Source organism: Hippocampus zosterae, chromosome 3, assembly GCF_025434085.1.
Source record: "Hippocampus zosterae strain Florida chromosome 3, ASM2543408v3, whole genome shotgun sequence".
NCBI classification, from domain to species: Eukaryota; Metazoa; Chordata; class Actinopteri; order Syngnathiformes; family Syngnathidae; genus Hippocampus; species Hippocampus zosterae.
This window is the reverse complement of record NC_067453.1, coordinates 6,304,345-6,322,885: the sequence shown is the minus strand read 5'-3', so window position 1 is coordinate 6,322,885 and position 18,541 is coordinate 6,304,345. Positions and strand designations below refer to the sequence as shown.

Here is an 18,541-nt window from a genome sequence, read left to right as displayed (position 1 = left end):
AATGAGAAACAGGTTGATGCGCATTTTGTTCATTTTGTTGCAGTGACTCCTAACCACTCTGCACCTGAAAATTGTGAAATTATCAAATTGCAACACGGCAAAATCATGTTCCTTGTTAAACTATTTATGTCAGCAACGTTTGGAACAGGCATAAGAAGAAATTGCTCTTCCACTGGATAGCAGGAGGTGCATAATCAACCTGTGCATGTGCTATTTGTGGGTGTTTTGTTTGGTGGCGTTGCCGTAAAAAAATGTACAGGTCCAATGCAACGCGTGGTGTTGCTTAAATCAAGCTGGACGACTGCCAACCAACGTAGTGACAACTTCCGCCTCTAGGGGGAGATAACGGGCAAACGTTGATTGGGGCTCGATCGGGGAGGCCGGTCAGAGGCAGGCGAGCTCAACATGGGGCTCGCCTCGAAGGAGGGACTCAGTGACAGGTTGCCTGTCGTAGAAGACACGCTGCCGTGACTCACGCCGACCACACTCAGCGGAAGTCTCGTGCGTGGTTGATCCTGGCCGGCGAGGAACAAGAGAGGAGGACAGTCGATAACTGTGTCCCCATATATTGCAGGCATAATCAAAAGGGACCCTACACGAAACCATGTCGGGGGTAAAAAAAAGAAACTCGAATTCCTCGTTAAGCAAGGAGGAGGACCCGCAAGTCACGGAGAAGATGCTGGGGAGCCCCGAAAACACCGCCGTCCGGGATGACAAAGGCGAGGAAACTGTCGCCTTACGTCGAACCATCACACTGATGAACGGCGTGGCCATCATCGTGGGCACCATCATCGGCTCGGGCATCTTCGTCACGCCGACCGGCGTGGTCAAGGAGTGCGGCTCCGTGGGCTTGTCCCTGGTGGTGTGGACTGTGTGCGGGGTCTTCTCCACGGTGGGGGCGCTGTGTTACGCCGAGCTGGGGACCACCATCTCCAAGTCCGGAGGGGACTATGCCTACATCCTTGAGGTGTACGGCTCCCTGCCGGCTTTCCTCAAACTCTGGATCGAGCTGCTCATCATCCGGCCGTCTTCGCAGTACATCGTCGCCTACGTTTTCGCCAAGTACCTCCTCAAGCCCATATTCCCCGTGTGCCCGGTACCGGAGGACGGGGCTAAGCTTGTGGCTTGCCTTTGCATTCGTGAGTATCCGAGACTACTGAAGCATGGATGATGCAACGTCTCGTGGGAGTGAGCAGTTGAGAGCGCGCCGCTCGTACCGCATACTCCCCCCCCCCCCTGATAAATCCATCCTGTGGGTAGAGAGAGCCGGGTGACCTTCATCGAGCAGCTCAATCGATTTTATTTGCTGAGCGACACAAAAGCGCGTCAAACTAGGAAACAAGTCGCAGAAACTATTTCGTCATTTCACGTACAGCACACTAAATGGCAGCTACCGGTAAATGTAATATTTCATTGATTTCTGGAGCAATACTCAGATTTTTGTCTTCTTTTTCAAATGGCAGACAAAGTCGTGAAAATGTGTAGACATAAAATACTCTCACTTCAGCAATAACGGACAAAACTTGAGTGTCAATACACTAATTCAGAGTTATAGGAGTACAGTAATTATAACTACCAATTACGTTCATAATAATAATAATATAATAATAATATATAAATAAATTTTTAGATTTAATAATGGGTGTTCCTTGCATGTTGTTATTTGTTTTCTATAGAGCCAATTTTATGTATAATTAGGGCTGCGCTATATTGGTAAAAAATGCAATATGTGATATGGGTGTTGAATATTTTATTTACCGTATATATATTGAATATTTTATATATATATATATATATATATATATATATATATATATATATAGAGAGAGAGAGAGAGAGAGAGAGAGAGAGAGAGAGAGAGAGAGAGAGAGAGAGAGTAGCTGTATCTACTTAAGGATGACGCCTCGTACTGATGTCCAAAAAGGTTTATTCATGGAACACCGTGAAAACTAAAACACATTTCGAACAACAATCAAAATTATAATATCTTGAACAGGACATTAAATAAATAACACAAAATGACATACCGTGTGCACCTTGGTAAACCGAAAGTAGATCAAGTTACGATAAATCACGTAGATCACACGGTATCGTAGTTCTCTGACTCTCTCTCTCTCTGTCTCCCGTTGTCTTCTCGATCTTTCTCTCATTCCTCGCTATACACAGCACTTGACCCGGAAGTGATTTTTAACAAACATTCCGAATAACATATTCAGAGGATTTAAGGAAAAACAAATATGAAAGTTCACTAAAAATATGAAATACTTTAGCAAAACAACAAGCCTAAAATAAATTATTTTTTTTTGCTGTCATGGCAACCAACAACTCAGTCTTGGCGCCAGTTACAGTAGCAATATACATATATTATAATGACCCTCCTGAGGATAGGATTCATATAATGGGAGGATATACTGTTATATATATATATATATATATATGTGTGTGTAATAATTGCGCTATTACACATGTACATATGGAAATGGCATCTATTATCTATTTTTTTGTGCAAAAAGAAACAGGCACAATGTATTCTTATCTAATTAAGTCATTTGGTGTTGGTGATGCCCATCAATACCGTGTCCTATTGAGTGGCAATAAACATTTAAGATTGCATCTGATTGGTTAAGGTCAGGTAAAAGATAAAAAGACACACGGAATTTGGAATACATATTAATTTATCACACCTCTTTGTGAGAGACATATTACATATTGTGCAGCCCTAAAAATACTCTATTCTTAAACTGTCTTTGTTCTTGTTGTTATTTGTTATGTTTGAGTTTATTCAGTGTGAATTTTTAGCCTTCCGTGTTGTACGGTACATGGTTGATGAAACAGGATTGGACTCAAATAATTTCCAAATTACACCTTTTATGGGCCCACATACAAACATGAGCAACTAATGCATTAGCGTGTGTGTTAACAACCAGAAGAGTAGCACCTTAACGTATAATTTTCATATGGTTTGAGGGCTAATCCTGCGTGAAACCATATGACAGCTAGATAGAGGTACTGTTTTCTTTTTCTGACCTGTATGGCTTAATTCATTGTGAATGTGCATGCATGTACAGTTGGTGTGCAGATCATGTGACACACGTTCATCCGAAACTTGAATCATCAGCTTGTTTAGATATGTACTGTGTCAGTTGTATGTATGCTTGGATAAGCTTGCTTTATATTATGCATGTTTGCTCCCCACTCTACTGTAGTGAGTAGACTGTCCTTCTTATGAACAAAGAGCCTCATTGTGCTCAGTCTCATCTTTGTGTTGTGGCTCCGACCTGATTTAGGAACTGTGAAGGGACCTGCTGCTTTGGTAGGGATGGTAATTCACTTGTCATGGCATGCAGCGCCATTGAGTGGTAGATGAGGCATGCCAGCATTGTACATGTTTGGCGAGGAGAACAAGTCTTACGGTGTGAAGTGTTCAGCTGCCAGAAATGGAGTTCATGTTCACTGTTGATAGCAAAGAGCACTTACGTAAAGGTACTTTCTCTCACTGACCAATTCTTTTCTCTTTTCTGGCTTGGCAGTCTTATTGACCTTTGTGAACTGCTACAGCGTGAAGGCAGCAACCAGAGTTCAGGACTTCTTCGCTGTGTCCAAGCTACTGGCTCTTGGCCTGATCATCATCATCGGCTTTGTCAAGATCGGTCAAGGTACCTCAACATTTTACACCAAGTGGTTTTTTTTTAAACGCACCATGAATGATAGTGAAACTGGAGCCTATCCCTGCTGACATTTTGCTAGACACATAGTGCCACCTGAATTGGCCAGTAGCCAATCCCAAGTACTTAAGAAAAATATGCAAACAAACATCCACACACACTTTTAATTTCACAATTAACCATGTTCAATGACAATAATATTTGGCTGTCCAATGAAAACCAGATAGGTGCGGCCCGGTGCTCCAGTGGTTCAAAAACATGCATAGTAAGCTGATTAAACACTCTAAATCCCCCTTCCTCAACTGGCGGACCGCGATCCACGACCGGACCGCCGACCTCCTCTGTCCGGACCCTCGGCAAATTGTATAAAATAATAAATTATAAAGCGATTTTTACGTTATATATTTTCTATTTTTGGACTATAATCTGCGCATTACCGCGATAGCTTGTTAAAATTATCCGTTGTATTATTTGCGTGCACGAACAGATGTATTGCAGAGGACGCAGCAGCGCGACTCTGTGTGTGTACAATGTTTGACGAACTGGAGACGGGGGCATGTCGGCGATAACGATGCGCTGATTGGCTCCTCTGAACTTAAGGTGTGCCCATACATCAGCGTCACGCATTCAAAATCGATGATTGTGTCAGGAAACAGATGCATGCGCGACGCCACAGTGTGCTCACAGCTTCAGCACAGGAGAGCCACACACAGACTTTAATAGGGATCTGGGTTAAATTTGCTCCAGAGCAAATGCTTGTGAAGAGTACGTATGGCGAGAATGCGTTGCTTTCGTGCTCTGTCGGACTTCCGTAATGTGTTGATTCATAACGACACAAGACTTGGCTAGTAACATCTTTCCTTTTGTAGGAGACTGGACTGTCTCGGAGTTGTTTGTTCCTTTGTTGTTTGTTGTTTGTTTACAACCCCCCGCCCCCCATAGAATTTATTTTGTGATTTCCTCTCTTGATTTTCTGTTTGGCGCATTAGTGTTTGCTTTTCTGAGTGTCATTGAAGTCATCGTTCATTTACGTTTTCTTGGGCGGTCACTCTCGAGCAGAAGGCGCGGAAACCGAGAAGGAGAAGGACGTGCCGGTCCAGTAGTCGCTTGAGTTGTGTATATACAGTACGTTTTAAAAAGAACCAACACGACAGCTCGTTTGTTTTCTGTCGTTTTGCTCCGCTGCAGAAAGTGCCGTGTGAACGCAAGTGGTGCATCCCCGACACTGTGTCGGGGCTGCGCCACTCAGCGGCTTTGTACGTGTGAACGCTCCACACAATTTGCTGCGGTGCAAAATGTATCGCAACAAAATATATCGGTGCAGCGCCGCAGCTAATGTGTGCCGTGTGAACGGCCCTAATTAGACAAGACAAATCGCGGGACGTTTCGATTGTGTGCAGTTTTGCTCCCGTCTACCCGGGGATCTTTGCAGCTGTTTAACAGCAGAACACCGCAACATGTTAAATGAACATCCCAATGGCGTCCTCAAATAATATTTGCATGCCTCAGACATTGCATTCAGCACTGTACATTCCTGTGCTCCCTTGTGTCAGTATTTAAAATGGTTCTTAACTCCTCTTCTGATATATTTTTCCATGATTTCAGAGGGGATGTGAAAAGGGGAATTGTACAAATGAAATAATATTTTTGTTTTCACTTTTAGTATTTATTTTGGTAAAATGAGTATTTTGATTTGCTTTTGTTAAATTAAGGGAAAAAAGACAACTACTGTTTAACAAAGTTGAAGTACAAAATGTCTTATTTCCCTAAAAGGGCTATTTCTATGATTAAGCAGGCACAACTTAACAAAATAAAAGAGTTCCTCTGCCTCCACACAATACCTCTCATTATTTGCGGTGTACTGGCAAAGTGAATAATTGTTATTTTCATGCACCCCATTATTGGTTGGTTGTGAGGAGTGTTGATTTGTATAAGCTTGGCTTGACCATACTAAATGGGCATATAGCCCTGCTCCCCATGACCGCCGTGCATGGGACCGGACCTTGGTCTTATTAAAAAAAAAAAAAGTGGACCGACAGCATTTCTAGTTGAGGACCACTGCTCTAAATTGTCCCTTAGGCGTGAGTGTAACCGTAGATGGTTCTCTGTGTGTACTGCAATTGGCTGGCAACCGATTCAGGGTGTCCCCCGCCTACTGTCCGAAGACAGCTGGGATAGGCTCGAACATGCCCGCGACCCTTGTGAGGATAAAGCGGATCAGGAAATGGATGGATGGATGGATGAAAACCAGATACCACTCACCAAAAGTTAGGGATATGCAACTCAAATGTTGCTCAAATTTCAGGATGAACCTAATTATTCACTCACATTTAAGGTGAATTTACGGTAATCAGATTTTTTCTTAACTTTTGAATGCACATGTCCAACTGTTCAGTATTTCAACCTTTTTTGAAACAATTTGTTGCACAGCTTGCTGTTCTCTGCCAATTTAACAAGCAACATTCACAAAAGGTGTCCGAGTCATTCAAATTTCCATAAACCTTCACTTCTATACCTTTCTGTCACTCTCCCAGTCTCTCTGTATCTCTGTTGTAACTTCTTGGTGACACTGGGACACTCTAAACTCAGAGGCTAGTTCCCTCTTAGTACATCTTGTTTTTAGCCTCGCAATGGTGAGGTGCTGGTCAACGGTTGTGAGTGTTCTATTAGTAAAAATGTGAACAGCACAATGAAGAGCAATGTTCAAAACAAATTCTGTTTAAACCAGGACCGGGACATGAAACCAAACCGTCCTTCACAAATGTAGGTTTCATATGCCATTGAAATTTTCAGTAAGAATTTTTCCTGTTATACTATACCACTGTTTAGGTCAGGGAGGCACGGTGAACGTCTTGTTAGCATGTTGGCCTCACAGTGCAGTGGCAGGATAATGGAACACTCTAAATTGACCTTCTGTGTGTGTGAGTGCGAATGGTTGTTCGTCTGTGTGTGCCCAGCAATTGATTGGCAACCAGTTCGGGGTGTACCCCGCCTGCTGCCTTAAAACAGCTTTAAGAGGCTTCAGCACGCCCGCGATCCTTTTGAGTACAAGCAGATTAGAAAATGGATGGGTTACCCATTATGTTGATCGTGTTCTTCCAGTTGATCCCAAAGGCAGTGATAATTTTACAGTTTACCACCAGCGAGTCCCAGGGACTCGCTGATCAGAAAATTATGAATCCCATTATGCATTTCGAGAGTCCCAAATTTCGAATTCTGAAATGGTCTTCTTATTCAATTGCATATCATAATAACACAAACAACAACATTCATTCATTCATCTTCCGAGCCGCATGATCCTCACGAGGGTCGCGGGGGGTGCTGGAGCCTATCCCAGCTGTCTTCGGGCAGTAGGCGGGGGACACCCTGAATCGGTTGCCAGCCAATCGCAGGGCACACAGAAACGAACAACCATCCGCACTCACACTCACACCTAGGGACAATTTAGAGCGTCCAATCAGCCTGCCATACATACAATTACAAATAAATGCTGCAAAAAATGTAAGTAATTCAGTAGCAGGCCTGAGGATTTCAGAAAAACGTTCATCATGGGAACCCATTTTTCTATTTTGACTGATATTCATAATCAAGAATTCTGAAACTCCAAAGTATAATGTTTCAAGGGTAAATGTTTGAAAACTATACATTAACAATGCATATTCCATCAGTAGCTGTGTACTCCAGGTTTATTCAACAAAATAAATGGATCACAATATGTTGTACTCATATGGCATCATGAATACAACATACCACAAAATCAGAGTATCGTGTGGCTTGCATTGTTGAGTGAGAGAGAGAGAGAGAGAGAAAGAGAGAGAGAGAGAGAGAGAGAGAGAGAGAGAGGAGGCTTATAAGAACAAAAGCAGGTCTCTTCCATCCTTAATTGACGAATCATAAACACGTCTGCTGCACAGCAGCGGGATCGCTGGCTTTTGTGTGTGTGTGTGTGTGTGTGTGTGTGTGTGGTAGTTGTTTTGTTGTTTTGACTGAGAAATTTCCTTGCCCCAAAAACGCACATTATTTGGAAATGTGCGTCCTGCGGGAAAATTGCGTCTATGATGCGGGACGCAGAGGAAACGAGATGGCTGCCCAAAGGAAGTGTCGGTCGCTCTCATGGCATTATTATTTTTTTTTTTGAAAGGGTAGACCGCCTATCATCCATTGTGAAAATTGCAACTTGATCAATGTCCTGGAAGAATGCTAATCTAAGCCTTATGTTTGGCGTACATGACCTCGTCTACATGAAAAAGGGGAAAATAATTGCTCACGACCATTATTGTGATTGTCGACATATTTGGTTGTTTAACTCACTCGTGCGAATAAATAGTTTACCCTCTTAGAACCAATGAGTTTCAGATGTGGCCACTAAACAGAAAGTAAAAATAGAAAACCTGTAGCACAAGGTTTTCCCAAATCATGTTTCATTCCTCTTAGGCTTAAGCATAAGCATAAGCAAACCAGTTTCTTCTTAGTAGTTAGATAAACAAGGTGATTTAAATATGATTTACATCACTTTTCGATCTTAACTGGATATTAACGTGAGGCTATGGATTCTTTTAAAACTACGAATGAAGAACTGGTAACATAACTGCAATTTAATAAAAGTCAACATTGAGTTACAGATGTAAGGGTGTATGTCATAGAAAACTGCAGAATGATCCTCAAATTCCATTTCAACGATTGTACAATACAACCAAGTAGGTGCTTGTTAACATTCCCTCCCGTCTTGGCTGCCAAGACATGTTCTACTTGGTAATAGCCTAAAGGACCAACGACTTTTAATTTCATAAACGGCAGACCAGAGCCTCTCTGCAAACTTATTTTGTGGTGGGAAATCGGAATATTGCAGCTTTACTTGACCTCTCAAGTCTAATTTAAAAAAGGTCTCAGAGAGAAACATTAAAACCGAGGTGCCTAACACAGATTCCCGAAAAGTGTTCCAGGGCACATGAGTGTGTGGTGAGAGCTCTAAAAGGTGTGCCGCGGGAACGTAACAAATTTCACTTAATTGGTGAGAAAATTGGCCTGCGAATAATTAGATGCAGGGTTCCACTCCGACTGTGGCCTCCCTGTGTGGGATTTGCATGTTCTCCCGGGGCCTGCGTGGGTTTTCTCCGGGTACTCCGGTTTCCTCCCACATTCCAAAAACATGCATGGTAGGTTGATCGAACGCTGTAAATTGTCCCTTGGTGTGAGTGTGAGCGCGGATGGTTGTTCGTCTCTGCGTGCCCCACGATTGGCTGGCAGCCGGTTTAGGGTGTCCCCCGCCTACTGCCCGAAGACGGCTGGGATAGGCTCCAGCACCCCCCGCCACCCTAGTGAGGATCAAGCGGTTCGGAAAATGGATGGATGGTGAGAAAATTATTTATGAATAACTAATAATCCTTGTCCATCTATCGACACCCCATTCAAATGCCAGGTTTTTGTAACCTAGAGGAATGAGGCCAAGATCAATCTTAAAACGGTTTCCACTGTTATTGCCCCGTAAGAGTTGATTATACGTACAGAAAGCAACAATAAGTGAAAGTGATGACCAAGAAATGTATCTTATATTATACGAGCACTTCTTGGTTACATTTTGGGGGCGGGGCTTTTAGCTATTACCAATGGACTTTTGAAGTCAACTGTTTAAAATGACCCTGTAGTCGTTATTGGCTAGAGCCAAAAGAGCCCTAAATCCATCAAATGGTTTTCAAAGTCATCGCTAACCAGCAGGCCAATCTTTCTCTGGATTATGAGGTCAGTCGTCCAGGGGTTGGGCTCAGATTTTTTTTTTCTCTCCCAAGGATAACAGAGGCTTGACCCATAACATAGGCGGCCTGAGAAAATCATTCATTAAAAACATTTTAGAATACCAAATAAAATGCTGGAGGGGCTTAACTGGGGCCACACCGATTTCTGACGGGGTTATCGCAACCCATAGCCTCGGTGCAGCTCCATCCCTGCATGGGCTGTGCTAAATATGGCATTTTGATCATCAGGCATTTCTCATGTGTGGTATGTACCGTGGGGTTAGGGCTCACCCATGTAATAGCAACATGGCCTGGGGCTGTTGAGTTAGTAACCGACGCTGTGTCTGAGAATGTGTGTGCATGTTGCGGGGATCAGCTTCGTTAGGAATGTGCCTGGGGTGCCCTGAAACCAGTACAAATCAGAATGTCTACAGGAGAGGCTGTGAGCTCAAGTGATGTACTTAACACCAGTGCTTGAAGTGGGCTGGCACACACTAGTACGAAGGAGCAGCACGTCTCAGTTTTAGCCTGCAGCGCACCGGGCATTCACACGAGCCCCTCGCTTCTTCTACTTCTCTCTTGCGCTTTGTTATCCACGCCTGAAATTTGCGAGGCAGTCTCGTGAGCCAAAGGTGTTAGCAAAATGGTGTGGGACATACTGTATGTTCCACAAATAATAATTATGAGTTGAAACAAATACAGCAATGACACAAATAATGTCAAAAACTGACATTTAAAATTGAACTGTTTTCTTTGAGATTCAATTTGGTCGTGGAGTGGAGGGGTTACTCCAGACCGAATTGGTATTTTTAAAAATGATTTCATTTGATATTTTTCAAATTACATCCGTGTGTATGTGTAAATACAGTAGATGTACATATTCACAGTCTAATTATTCTGGCAGAATAAGCAGAGCACTGTAGTTATTTTTTCCCACTTAAAGTATTGCTTAACAACAATTGCTGAGCTGCCTTAGAGCAAGGTGGTGAATTGTCATGAACTTTCTGAAGTTTGATGCCTGCACTCTGTCCATTCTGGTGGGTGATCCCTTCTCAGTGTTACCAATTGCCAGTCTAAACCCCCTCTAAACGATGAAGGCATCCACATATTTGGAATTTCTGGGAAAAATACACAGCTTTAATTCATGTTCATCCTGTCTAACTGTGGATGGTCACCTCGGCACCGCATTCTCTAGAACCTTCTTTGTTTTTGCATGTGTGTTGATTGTTTCTCCGGTGCTCTCTTGACACCAACTATTCGTTGGGGTTTTTAGTATTGTCTGCAAACAAATGATTCAGATCGTTAACGGTGACCTTTTTTCTATCTCGTTTATCCTTACCAGGTGGCACTGATTCACTTCTCCCCGAAAATTCCTTTGAGGGCTCCAAATACGAGTTTGGCAACATCGGTCTGGCACTCTACAGTGGCCTGTTTGCTTATGGAGGCTGGTAAGCATCATCAGCACTGAAATCCATACCTTGTTTATCAAAAGGTAACATCTGCGACAGTTTTATGAACAGACACATTTGTAATGAATATGGATGATCAAGTCAGCTTCTTTAATGATTACCTTCACACACACAGATTATTTGCAACCAAGCTCTTTCTCCCTCTCCTGTATGCAGGAATTACTTGAATTTTGTCACGGAGGAGATGATTGAACCTTACAAGTAAGTCTTTGACTGATGGTTTCACTGTCATATAAGCAATGTCGCTGATCAAAAATGTTCATTGTTTGTGTCCATCTCAGAAATCTTCCTCGAGCCATTATCATCTCTTTGCCAATTGTGACAGCAGTTTATGTTCTCACCAACCTGGCGTATTTCACCACCCTCTCAACCGATGAGATGCTCAACTCGGAGGCTGTGGCTGTGGTAAGGGATTTGGGGGGAAAAAAAAAACAACCCCCCCCCCCCAAAAAAATGTTTATAGGAGATAAAACCAATAAGGTTTTGTCTCCTGTCAAAATAGTGTCAGCACCAGATGATAACATGGCTCTCTCTCTCTCTCTCTCTCTCTCTCTCTCTCTCTCTCTCTCTCTCTCTCTCTCCCTCTCTCTCTCTCTCTCTCTCTCTCTCTCTATATATATATATATATATATATATATATATCACACACATAGCTAGCTAGCTAGCTAGAATCTATGCAAGAATCGACACTGTATAGGAAGAGAAGCAGATGAAATGTACTTGATGCCAGATGAAAAATATAAAACTCTTATTTTTTTCCCTTTGTCTGCTCTGATGCATTCCTTTTTTGAATGTATTACAGCCTATCCCGCATATTAAGATCAAAGTAATTTCCATATGCAAATAGTGTTGGGACGCTGGACTCACTGTCTTAACATCCTGTAGGATTTTGGCAACAGGCACCTGGGTGTGATGGCTTGGATCATCCCAGTGTTTGTGGGGTTGTCCTGCTTTGGCTCTGTCAATGGTTCTCTCTTCACATCATCAAGGTAACACAACTGCACAAATCCCCAGTTTCCTGCAAATGTCTGAAATTCAGAGAGTCCTCATACATAGTTATGTCAAAATTTTTTGACTTCATACATTTTTGATTAATACTGACCAATGGACATCGTAGGTTATTCTTTGTGGGCTCCCGGGAAGGTCACCTCCCCTGTCTGCTGTCAATGATCCACCCAACCCTGCTGACCCCACTTCCTTCTCTAATATTCACAGTGAGTACTCTTTAATGATCTCATATACTGTACTATACATACAATAAATAGAATGGGCATTACTTCCTTCAAGCAAGTTTAATGTCCTCATCTATTTGGGTTTCCTTCAAAAGGAATCTGGATCTCTATTTCTCAGAATGTGTCTGAGAGCACATTAAACTCATAATCGCCCCTACACTGAGTTTGGCCACCTCTGGCTTAACCAGGCAGGCTGGGCGAAGTTTTGCTGATTGCAAGGAATAGTCAAATTACACTGTCAAAGCCAAACAGTAGTTGGAGCTCCGTTAATTTTTATTTGATGAACAGCAGATTAGCAATAGCTCCAAATAAGCAGCACACATACAGTACAGTGTGTCCATTGCATGCATGGATCCACCCTTACGCTAATTGTCAAGTGTACTGCAGTGGCTACGTGACAGATGTGCTGACACCACGAGGCAAAATGATTTTATTCGTCGTGTAGTGTTTTGGGGCGTTTGAGTGCTGCGCTCAAATGCACCTCTGCCCCTAGTTGACATGTTAATGAAATTTGCTCTGCTGCCTTAATGGCAGGAATGGAGTTTGTGGAAGCAATAGCCACTAATATAGATAATAAAGAATTCACGGTCGGGATTTTTCTAGATCTAAAAAAAGCTTTTGATACTATAGACCATACTATATTATTGAATAAACTAGAGCGATATGGTATCAGAGGCACAGCATATAAATGGATTGAAAGTTATTTAGAAAATAGATATCAGTATGTGCAGTTCAAAAACAAAAAAATCAAATTTACTGAAGATTATCCATGGAGTGCCTCAAGAGTCAGTGATTGGACCAAAACTATTCATTTTATATATAAATGATATCTGTAGTGTCTCAAATCCGTCCTATTCGCCGATGACACAACCTTTTACTGCTCTGGAAATGAAACAACTCCTGAAAACTGTGGAAAATGAATTGACAAAATTAAAAAAACTGGTTCGACAGAAATAAACGAAGTTAGTTGTTTTTGGCACGAGACCAAACGGAGACCAAGTTAAAGTAAAGAGAAATTCAATTTAAATAGAATGAGTCTATGAAAATAAGTTTCTTGGATTAGTAATAGATTCAAAACTATCCTGGAAGCCACACATAGATAACATTATTAAAAAATATCCAAAACTATCGGGATACTCCACAAAACGAAGGATGTGTTGAAAAAACATTCTGGAACATGGATTGTTAACATTTGTAAAAACACTCACTTTGTATTGAATAATTTTTTTCTTCTTTCCTTCTCGCCAGTGTATAATGACACTGCTTTACGCCTTCTCAAATGACATCTTCTCCATCATCAACTTCTTCAGCTTCTTCAACTGGCTCTGCATCGCATTGGCAATTGTTGGGATGATGTGGCTCCGTTATAAGAAGCCTGAGCTAGAAAGACCAATTAAGGTGAGTCGATTGGATACATCAATCCGAATTAGAGCAAAGAACAATATTTGACCTGATTTACCAAAGTGTTGCGCTTACAAAAAATGGCCAATAGAAACTGATTATCAGAGCTACCTAAAGTGCAAAAGCCTCTTTGAAATATGACGGTCTCCACCACTTTCACATCAGTTGCTAACAGCACATTCGATCCGTTAAGAGCGAGTGATCACATAATTTAGCGCACACTATATTGTAAATCAGGCCCACTAGCTGCCGTTTTATTAGCAACGTACATATTTAAAGTTGTGGATCTGCTCAGCCTGGAACAACAATGTGTACACACTCAAATATGATTTTACCTACATCATTGTATGTACCCTAACAAGACAATGGAAGTTTGATAAGCATTTTTGACACACTTTGAACAGACAGACATACACTGTCAAAATGGGCTTAATTAAAAAAAAAACAACAACAACAACTTGGTCTCAATGGTGGCAGTTGTAGCAATTTTTTCTTTGTCACGCACCGCCAACAACGATGCATTCATTCGTCCAGATGAATGAATGAACACTGATCTGAGATGAAAGGGCAAAAGAGAAGCTGAATGCTCGTCAGCTGGTCCAAATGCTGCAGGACTCTCCCAGCACACAGAGAACCATTGTGCCATCGCTGCACTTTGTTTGCACGCAAGTGTGCGAAAACCCACGTGCAATATCGTAGAATTTTATGCCGCTAAAATCTGGAGCAATCCGCCAGAAGATTTGAGATTGGCCTCACAATCCAAGCTGATAACTGTTTTTGTTTTTTGTTTTTGAGCTAACAACTTTTATCTGAAGTGCTCACATGTTATTTTCCTTCCTGGAAATTTATGTGACTTTAGAGGACATTGAATAGCCTTGTGTAGCCACAAGGAAGATCTATTAGGATGGATGGCATTATCCAAATAGCAACGCCGGTAGGCAAATGTTGCATCTTTAAATGAGACAGACGCAGAAGCTTTGTGGATGTTGTGGGACTGGAGGGTGCGGTCTCCTTTTTCTCTCCCGCTGTTGCCCTCTCCCTCACTATCTCCATTATTTACCTGTCACATTCCTGTTGCTCACCAGTTACATTTGGATTGCTTGGTGAACCGCTTAGAGCAATTGATCAAGGACTCCCCGAGTTCACTCGTGCTTGATACAATTCCAGATATTCACTATGCAGCTGAAAAGGATGGTGTCACACTAATGTGACACCATCTCAGGATCAAGAAGAAAGATGATTGTATGAGTGTGATGTTGAGCCAAGAGATTTTTTTTTCCTATCTTTCATACAGTCACTATAGGTGCACCGTATGAAAGGAGAGACATTCGATGTACGGACGTACTTTAGTGAACACCCGAAAAACAACCCCGTGTGTGGGTTTTTTTTTTACTTCTCTGTGGCAAATTCAACTGAGCAAAGCAGTGCTTTGAACAATAAAGTTGGAATGTTGTGTACAACATGCAAACAAATGACTATGATTTGCAAGTCATGTTTAACCGATAGGTAATTAAATGTTCTACAAAGACAAGATGTTCAATGTCAAAAAGATGAACTTGATTGTTTTGAGCAAATAATTCTTAACCTGGAATGTTATGGCTGCGACATCTTCGGTTCATGCTTTTGTCCTCTCTTGCAGGTGAATATCTTGCTCCCGGTAACGTTTGTGCTCGCATGCCTCTTCCTTATCATCGTATCCTTCTGGAAGACTCCGAAGGAGTGTGGGATTGGTTTTGGCATCATTGCCACTGGTCTGCCCGTCTACCTCTTTGGTGTGACATGGAAGAACAAACCCAAGTGGCTGCTGAATGGAATCTGTGAGTAGCTGTCTTTTCTTCTACTCGCCCTCACATAAAAGCAGCGTTTTTGTTTTGTTTTTCCCCAGTGTACAACTTTGGCTATGTCGGATGTGTGTGTGTTTTGCAGTCTCAACCACGGCCTTTTGCCAGAAAGCAATGCAGGTGGTGCCTTAGGAGTCCCGAGTCCTCCGATAAACAGTGGCCTCCAAGCTCTGATGTCACAGCTCATCAATGCTGAGCCCTGCTGATGATCTAATTTCGTTGATGTGCGCACACACACACACACGCACACACACACGCACACACACACACACAAACACACAGACCGGTTTATGTGTTTTGTGGGGACCACATTTTAGTTCATCACTTTTCGGGACCACCCTTTCCAAATGACAAACAGCTCTGCACACACACACACACACACACACACACGCGCACACACACACACACACTCTCTCTCTCTCTCTCTCTCTCTCTCTCTCTCTCTCTCTCTCTCTCTCTCTCTCTCTCTCTCTCTCTCTCTCTATCTCTCTCTCTCTCTCTCTCTCTCTCTCTCTCTCTCTCTCTCTATCTCTCTCTCTCTCTCTGTCATGATGAAGACCACATCCAGCAGGGGTGTGAAGTACTGTACTTCAGTGTACAACTTTTGTCCACTGCAGTGTTGATCTCCATTAGTCACTGACAAATCTGCACTTATGTCGTTATATTCTTCTCTGGTGTATTTTGTTCTTTGTAGTGCCATTCATTCATTCATTTTGTGTCTAGGACTGTGTAGCAAATGAAAACATTGGCAGGAAGACATAGAAACAAAACATAAAACCCTGCTGTGAGTTTAGTTTCTTTTTAAACCAATTTTTTTTTTTTTAGTATTGGTCTTCTGTTTAAGAATGTTTGTTTAACCACTTGTGGGTAGTGGAGTGAACCTTGGGCGTCCAAATCTGGTCCTCGAGGGCCACTATCCTGCATGTTGTTAGATGTTTCCTTCCTCCAACACACCCGATGATCTGCTTGTGAATCGGGTGTTTAGGAGGAAGGAAACATCTAGAACAGGGTTGCCCAACCTTTTTTGACCAAAGATCTACTTTTCGATCAACCAACCTCCCGCGATCGGCCCGTTACCACGGCTCCTCAGATGAACGAAACAGAAAAATAGACAGTATACACAAGAGTTGGTGAGTTTATGAAAAGCAAATAACTGCCTACCTTAGTAGAGACATGACACGGAGGCATGGGACGCACTTTTGCCCCTTTGGTGAATTGTACATGAAACAAACTCTGAATGAGAATAATGCGAACAATAAAAGACGTAGCGCAAAATCTTGGATCGCAAGCTGCAATTCCAGACTGCTGACCGCCGACAACTTCCGGTGACACAGGTCACGCAGAACCGTAGGTTAACGGTGACCTACTTATTTATTTTATGTTGAAAATACTTTTTGGTGAAAGTGAGACTGACAGGATGTTAAGGGTGTCGTGTGCACGCACACAAAAATATATCACATTAATAACATGCACACAGACACACATGTTTTTTTTTAATTTGTTTTTTTTTTCTCCCCCTACATACCTCGTGTTTGACTTGGGACCCGTCTGCGAGCTACCGGTCGATCGCGATTGACGTATTGGGCATCCCTGATCTAAAAAATACAATATACCGGCTCTCGAGGACCAGATTTAGAGTAAACCTTTTGGAGTAAACCTTTGATTTGCTGTTTTGTGTCCCAATGTGTATTACCATGGTTTGCAGACTATTGAGTCACACCCACAAAATTGAAAACAGAAAAAGAATTTTGTTTAGAAGTGGGTCACCTCGGACACACACGGTAAACATCGGAGGTGGTCGTGCATATCCAGGGCGTTTTTTTTTTCTTTTCGTTTTTAGGACGTGGTCTCACATCAGGGTGCAGCTTGCTCGATCGTGGACCCGATCGCACAGCTATCGTTGCTTCCTTCCCCTCTGAAAATTGAGACACTCTTTCATTCTTGTGAAGGTGCACAACCAGTGGCCAAGGAGTGAAAATATTGGTGGCATGAAGCCTTAGTCTGTGAAACTCCATAAATTAGTCACATCATTTTTTTTAAGCAGCAGCGCTCAAAGCGTGTGTTGTGCCACCTTATAGTCTGGAAATTACGTGACATACAAAAAGGATCCATTGTGCAGTCTCTGAGTCAGTTGATGGAATGAGCCACTAAACATGCCTTATAAAAGTCAGGTAATACGGACGTAAGACATATTACATGTTTGTTCGGAATCACCACCAAAATGTTAAGCTCATGTTTTCTGTTCCGTTCTTCATATTTTAAAAATATTTGTGTGCGCGAGTCGGTTTTTATTTCCTTGACATCAATGTTCGGAGAGGTCGATAGACAAGAGCCTCATATGCGTCATTTATGTTGTAAATGGTTTTATCTTACACTGAGCGGGGGATAGTTGACACAAATGATGACTTCCTGGTTTGTCTTGTCCTCATCAGTTTTGAAAATCTGAGTGTCATTTAAGATTGCTAGACTCAAGCTGTTTCTCAACCTTTAGACAACTAAGAAAATGTTGTTTTAGTGTTCCTAATGATGGTCAACAATGGTCGCCATGTAGACAGCGTTGGAGAAGGAAAAGCGTTTTCTTTTCTTTTTTTCTCTGTCTTTTAAGTCGAACCCTGCAGCCATCGTGAGAAGCTGATGGGGGAACTAACTTGTTTTGGACTGTAGATATTTTATTTATTTATTTTCTAGAAAACACTGTTGGTTAGTATTAATCTACTTTGTTTACAGTGCATTTGATAGAAAATGCTTTTCAAATAAATATCGAGTTGTCGTTGTCTTTTTTTCTCCTGCATTCTTGTGCTCTCTTGTCTTTTTGTGCTGTTTTTGTTTGGTTGTTGTCCGTTACTATTTAGCCATATCTTTGTTTGAAAGGTGCCTAAATCAGCTGTATAAATCAGCATGTATTGTATTGTATTGTAAATGTCGCATGACCATGTCACATAACACTGCTTGTATTTCACAACTGCATACAGCAACAGACAGGGTAGTCAGCAGGTTAAAGCACCGGAGAAGGTATTGATTTCAAACTTGGGTTGGGTTGTTGGAGAACAAAAGCTCAGTATAAAATAGTTTAACCCTTTCAGGGACAGTGGTTACTACAGTGGACAGTTTATCCGGTTGTTAGTTTACAGATTATCATTATTTGTGCATGAAAGGGTCGATTGTGACATTATCCCCGACTAAAACTGAAAAGGTAATCAT

General features: G+C 42.1%; 1 protein-coding gene across 1 annotated transcript; it reads left to right on the top strand.

Annotated features, from left to right (window-relative positions):
• Window positions 1-413: 413 nt before the first annotated feature.
• On the top strand, window positions 414-18,125 carry slc7a5 (solute carrier family 7 member 5). Its single transcript, XM_052060910.1, has 10 exons — window positions 414-1,139; window positions 3,531-3,656; window positions 10,740-10,845; window positions 11,023-11,067; window positions 11,148-11,271; window positions 11,752-11,855; window positions 11,984-12,080; window positions 13,347-13,496; window positions 15,139-15,316; window positions 15,426-18,125. Exons 1-10 carry the CDS (start codon window positions 605-607, stop codon window positions 15,470-15,472), a joined length of 1,512 nt encoding a protein of 503 aa, XP_051916870.1. The 5' UTR covers window positions 414-604; the 3' UTR covers window positions 15,473-18,125.
• Window positions 18,126-18,541: the final 416 nt, after the last annotated feature.

What these genes read in the sequence shown, in the direction of transcription:
- slc7a5 (XM_052060910.1), top strand. Translation starts at nt 605, where the DNA reads ATGTCGGGGGTAAAAAAAAGAAACTCGAATTCCTCGTTAAGCAAGGAG. An exon ending in TCTCTCTTCACATCATCAAG is followed by an intron (nt 11,856 to 11,983) that starts GTAACACAACTG and finishes TGGACATCGTAG; the next exon opens with GTTATTCTTTGTGGGCTCCC. An exon ending in AGCTAGAAAGACCAATTAAG is followed by an intron (nt 13,497 to 15,138) that starts GTGAGTCGATTG and finishes CCTCTCTTGCAG; the next exon opens with GTGAATATCTTGCTCCCGGT.